This window comes from Solanum tuberosum, unplaced genomic scaffold (genome assembly GCF_000226075.1).
Source record: "Solanum tuberosum cultivar DM 1-3 516 R44 unplaced genomic scaffold, SolTub_3.0 scf00150, whole genome shotgun sequence".
Lineage (NCBI taxonomy): Eukaryota > Viridiplantae > Streptophyta > Magnoliopsida > Solanales > Solanaceae > Solanum > Solanum tuberosum.
In genome coordinates, this window is record NW_006239073.1 from 341,283 (window position 1) to 347,519 (window position 6,237).

A 6,237-nucleotide genomic window follows, 5' to 3' on the forward strand; every position below is an offset into this window, starting at 1 on the left:
TAGAAAAAATGATTTATTATATTATATATTATATAGGGAGTTGATGATGGGACATTAGAATGTCCCATCATAAACTCCCTCTTATATAATAGTAGAATACTTTTTTTTTATGTATACATTATTTTGAATTTGTTCAGTAAAATAGCATGTTTAGTGTAATATTATAGTGGGGTTCAAAGAGTGTAGGGTGTGGTTAAAACTTACCTTCTTTATCCGTCTAGGAGCTTTCGTCTTTGTGCTTCATGAAAATAATGATCAAAATGAATTCAATTGTCAACTATCCCTATTCTCTGTCAACTATCCCTATTGAGAATAGGATTGACTACCAATTCCGTTTCTTTGGCCTAATTATCGATTAGAAGATAGATATGTGGAATTGGCTAAGCATTTTATTCGAACAAATATAAAGTCAGAATGGATGGCTTTGTGTCTATTACAAGTTTTTCCGATTGATTAATATTCAAATAGATGGGGTAAACTAATGAGCGGGTTCTTTCCCTTAGCGGTATTGCCACATGATATGAAATTGAACAATATTTTGCAAAGAAATAGCCCACTTGACTCAAATCATAACCTTAAGGGCCTGTTTGGAAGGACACCCTGGTAATTGGATTTGGTGTAATTGGTGTAATTACATTGTCTTGTCATGTTTGGAAGGACAGGTAATTACTTGGTCAACAGGTAATTGGTGTAATTGGCAGGGGGTAATTACATTCTACAATTCACAGGCAGAGGCTGTGAATTGCTGGTAATTACATGGTGTAATTACCACCTGATTACTTTTTAATATCTTTTTTTATTTCTATTTTTATTTTTTTGTTTTAATTTTTTTTACTTCTATTATTTTAAGTTCTTTTTTTATTTTTATTATTCTAAATTTTTTTACTTCTATTATTTTAAGATCTTTTTTTATTTTTATTATTCTAAAAATTTGTAAAAGTTTATTTTTTATTTTATATATTTCATTTTCTTCCTGTTCTCAACCTTACTTTACGTGATTCTTTGTAATTTTCTCGTATTATCTCTTTCTTTATGCCATGCTTATTTTCTCATTAGCATAATTTTATTAGTATTCTAATTTTTAAATTAAAATAGAATTTATTGTTAAGTAAGGTTATAGACTTACGTTTTCTTTATTAAGAAAAAAATAAAAACAAATCATATTTATTGCTATGTTGAAATTTGTTATAAGAGTATTATGTTAAATTTTTTGTTTTGAATTTATAACCTATGTTATATTTCCAGTTTCATTTGTTTTAGTAATATTGAATTTACATTGCACGTCATTTTTAATTAGACTTGATAGATTATATTTTTGTCAAACATTTAATAATTTATGACATTTTATTTATATATTATTCTTTTTATCAAACATGCATTTCACGATGTTCGTAAGAACTTCATTCTTTTAGTTGTTACGATCAATTCAATTGAAATATATTAATTTGAAAAAATATAAATCAATTATTTTTTCATAATATTAGTTACAGAAAATATGTTTATTAATTAATATATTTTCAAAAAATAATATATATCTTAGATATTTAATTTAATGTCATTTATAAAGTTTCTTATTTGTCTAGTATAAATTTTAAATAATTAATTTTTATTTTTAAAAATTTATTATAATTTTATGATTGCAATTGGCATCCAAACAGAACATGTGTAATTACAGTATAATCACCCTGTGACAACCAAACAGGTCAGTGTAATTACTAGACAGTGTAATTACTAGGCTAGTAATTACTACCCTAGTAATAACACCAATTTCAATTACCAAGTGGTTTTCCAAACAGACCCTAAATGGTAAGTAAGAGATATTTACCATCTAAACAACTCTCTGTGATAGAAAGGATATGGGAAGGAAAAAAAAAATATGGAAATTGAAGATGTTTTCTAACAAGATACTATCATAATTAATCTTGAGCAGAGGGCTAAAAGTTTTGGTTTAGTTGATGTTTTCAATATTGCAACTTGGCAAGGGCGAATTTTGTGTTTCAACAAGGTGTCTGTGTTATCAAATAGAGAATTACGCATTATAGTAATACTTAGCTTGATGCTAGCTGCAGTCTCTAGTTTATTCGTGTTTTTGTGTGTTGGTAAGCAAGTTTAGCTGTATATTGTATCTTTCATTGATATCTGACTTGATTGATTATGCATTTCCATGTCAAGTGCCTCAATAAAAGTTCTTGTTTCCTCTACATTGAAAATCGCGGCCATTAGAAATGGCTGAGATGCAGTTAATCTTGTTTCATGTGTCGATTCTATGCAATCTTTTACTCTGGCTGCTTATAGAGATGATATACATTTGGTCATAATTTTTTTTTGAATGGCTACAACTTAAGCCAAGGTGTAGCCTGTTAGCTCTCTGGTGCATTTTTTTGGGAAAAGCTATTGAACTGTTCTGCTCTCGACCTGTTGTTCTTACTGTGTATGGATATTTGCTCATGAATTTCACTGGAGTTGTGGTTTATGGCGTTACGAATATTATTTTGGAGGTTGTATACAACATGCTTCAGAAGTTTATCGAACATGTTAATTAACATTTGTTGTGAGGGAGTTGCATTGTATCGTTCTCATCTTCTATCGATCAGTGCCTATGGTACAACAATTGGAGCCAACATTGAGGGCTAATGCTGTTCCACAAGCACTGCAGTTCATCTAGTACGCGAGATGACCAATCTAGCAAGACAAAGAGTGAGGATGCTAAGTGTACCTGCCAACCATGAAGAGCAGAATATGAAGAATGATAGGCCATCTACCGATGCTGCTGTCATAGAGGGGTTGCAAGGGGAATTTTATGGCTACGGGCCGGAACACTAGGTGTGAGCAAGGCTGCATACTGCTTTAGCAAGTCATGCTAAGATATATAAGTGCTGCTCAGAGCTGACATCAACAAGTAGAAGATATCTTTTATCGTTTCATTTCTTGGTGAGATTGATGTAACAGATCGTACATCCATAAGCTCAATACATTCCTTAGCAATATGGATATAATGAAGTATAATCTTCAGTACAATATCACTTGTTTAACACATTAAAGATGAGCAAATGCTAACATGATCAAGACTTTTATTCAAACAACCACAAGTATAACTTAATAGCCAGGCTGTTGGAAGCCATAGACGGTGAATCCTCCGTCAACTGGTATAATCTGGCCAGTGACATAAGAAGCACCAGGAAGGCAGAGATACGCGATGAGGGATGAAACTTCTTCCACTTCTCCTGAACGCCCAAGAGGAATTCTTGATATTAAGGCATCCGAAAATTCTTTATCCTTGAGCAACTGTCAGTATAGAACCTCCAAATTCATCACATACAACATTTAAGACGGTGGAGCATTTTTTAACCAAACTGTTAACGGATGACCTTTTTGCATACTTTAAGGGCATTTTGACCCTTTTCCGTTTTCCAATTTAAAATGAGCCTAGATTCACCTATGCACTGATGCAAATATATAATCAGACACAGAATCAACAAGAGGAGAATCTCACATGTTTCACGAGGGGCGTATTTGTGTAACATGGTGCAACAGCATTAACACGAATACCATCTCTTCCCCATTCACAAGCCAGATTTCGTGTAAGCTGAATCATTCCCGCTGCCATCAGTTAATATTATATCAAAGGAAGATGGTATGAGTAGTAGGTAAAAACTTACTCGCACCTGATGTTTAAACTAAATGCACGAGTAGAGTACCTTTTGTTGCTCCGTAAATAGAAGTACCAGAGACATGGACAAGACCAGCAACAGAGGCAGTGAAAACAATACTTCCAGCTCCAGATGATTTAAGAAGAGGATGAGCAAGTTGACTGAAATGGAATGAAGATTCTAAATTTGTCGCCATCATGTGTGCATAATCTTCAGCATTATAATCGATAGAGTGCTTCCAAATGTTTGTTCCAACATTGTTTATCTACATCAACAACATAAGGCAATAGTAAATTTGGTCAATTTTTTTTATACTGAATGAACATTAAATGTTAATTTCCAGTGTTGGATCTATCAATTTTACATTGGAGCAGCTCTTTCAACTTCCACCTAATTATTCAAGAATCAGTAGTTGTCTGCCCACCTAAAAGAGCAACTCGGATTGGTAACATCTTTTAATTAATTTTGACTATTGAATCTCTCTTTGAATACAACATCTATTAAAAACATCTAATATCCAAGCAACTTAGGCCAAAAGACTGTACAAATCCACATTGACAGGGGCAGATCCAGTGCTTCGGCTTGACTTGAGTATAAATTATATTTGAAAACCCACTAAAATCTCACCAAATACTAGATCTTGCCCGTCTAGAAGAGCAACTTTAATTTAATTGGTCCTTTTTATTGATTTTGACTATTGAATTTCTCTATGAATATATCATATACTTGATATGTCTAATCCAAACAAGTTAGGTGGATTAGTTATACGAATCCTCACAGAACCATAGGGGCAGATCCAGTACTTCGACTTGACACGTGTGTAGATCGATACCTACTAAAGTTTCAAGAAATACTCTTTAAATTCTAAACCCATACTTTTTAATATATATATATATATATTAAAAAGTCAAACCCATAGTCTCGATTAATCCAAACACTTAGTTAGATTGATCAGCTATACGAATCCTCACTAACAGTAATGACAAGGCCAAAGGGGCGGATCTAGTGCTTCGGCTTGACTAATAATAAGAAGATGGATTTATGGTACTCACAAGAATGTTAAGTTTTCCATCAAATTCAGAGGAAACTTTTTTCATGAGCTCAACTCTTTGGTCTCTACAAGTAACATCACATGCTGAGCCTTTCACTTGTATGCCTCTGTCTGCCCAATCTTGCATTGGCTCATTAAGCTCTGATTCTGTCTTGGAACATGTGTACACTTTTGCACCAAGTCCAGCTAGCTCCTCTACAACTGCATGACTAAAAAAAAAAACTTTTATTAACGATTTAAGTTATATGCACGAACAACAAGTCAACGACTAATAACAAATGTAACAAATTTTTACACTATATCATCGTCGTGAAATTAAAAATGTAAAGTACCCAATTCCAGTAGTGCCACCAGTGACGAGAGCAGCCAAACCATTAAGTGACCATCTAGAACTTTTGGCAAACGCTGCAACTTTAGCCATTTGAGTTCTACTTTTTTCTTGCTTCGAAGATATTGTGTGTGTGTATATATAGAAAATATATATTTACTTTATAGATACTTAATTAATTAATTGCTCTAAAAAAAAATTTAAACATTATATAAAGTAGTACGTACAGCTAATACATACTACATTTTTTATTTTCAAAACCTTACTATAACTCTCATGTGCAGATTTTCGAGGCTCGTGTTAGATGTAGCTAAACCATGTGGAAGATGACAATATAATACCAAACATATATATGAATATAAAATAAAGGCTTAAGTCATCCACGATCCCTTAAAGTTGTCCACATATTTAATTTAGACACCTTAACTAGGAGTCTAGAACTATTACCTATTGAACACTTAAATTGTTCAAAAATTACCTATTAAACACAAAATGTTGATATGGCAAAAGAAGTGTTTTTCACTTCCTATGGGCGCGTGAAGTTTTTGAAATACTGTTTTATTTTTATTTTTTCCAAAAAAAACTTACACTTTTTTCTTCTTTAATTGACACTTGGCATTTAAATAAATTAAAATAATTTTTTTAATATTTTTAAAAAATTATAATTCTTAATTCAAAAAAGAAAGAGCACCCCTACTCGCTTCAAGTCATCTTCTTCGAAATTTTTTATTCTGGGAGAGGCACACATACTTTCAGTTGTGTGAGGCCTCATTTGGCTGCCACATGTATACTGTGGGACCATATGTACTTATTTCCCTACTTTTTCTTTTCTAATTTTAATCTTTTCTTTTACTTTTTCTTTCTTACTTACATTTTCCTTTTTGCTTGTTAATTCTTAGTGTAAATTTTATTTTTTGTTTTTTGTTTTAATAAAGAAACTTTGAAACTCACACACAGTATCTATTATATATATTTGATATCTCTATTACTATTTATTTGAGGGAAAAATAAAGTAATATGTCGAAAAAATTAAATTTACTTATTTTTTGATGAATTCAAGAAAATTGAGGATAGTGATATTTAAAAAACATTAGTGAAAATTCATGTAATCAACCCACTGAACTAATTAGTTTATGCTTTTCTTTTTTTACGTACTGAATTTTGATTTAAATTTACGATAATTATATAAGTTTTTAGTTTATTATTTT

General features: G+C 31.6%; 1 protein-coding gene across 2 annotated transcripts in view; it reads right to left on the minus strand.

Moving 5' to 3' along the window:
• Window positions 1-2,996: 2,996 nt before the first annotated feature.
• Window positions 2,997-6,237, minus strand: part of LOC102600602 (tropinone reductase homolog At5g06060-like) — a 5,796-nt gene continuing 2,555 nt past the window's right edge. The window contains exons 1-5 of one of the 2 annotated variants that reach the window (XM_006352635.2): window positions 5,034-5,159; window positions 4,703-4,910; window positions 3,699-3,915; window positions 3,494-3,600; window positions 2,997-3,285 (exon numbers count right to left, since the gene is read on the minus strand). In XM_006352635.2, coding sequence (XP_006352697.1) covers window positions 3,097-3,285; window positions 3,494-3,600; window positions 3,699-3,915; window positions 4,703-4,910; window positions 5,034-5,122 — 810 coding nt within the window. In that variant the 5' untranslated portion in view covers window positions 5,123-5,159 and the 3' untranslated portion in view covers window positions 2,997-3,096. Of the gene's footprint in view, window positions 3,286-3,493; window positions 3,601-3,698; window positions 3,916-4,702; window positions 4,911-5,033; window positions 5,160-6,237 lie in introns of those variants that run through there. The other variant, XM_015311033.1, reaches the window with a different exon arrangement.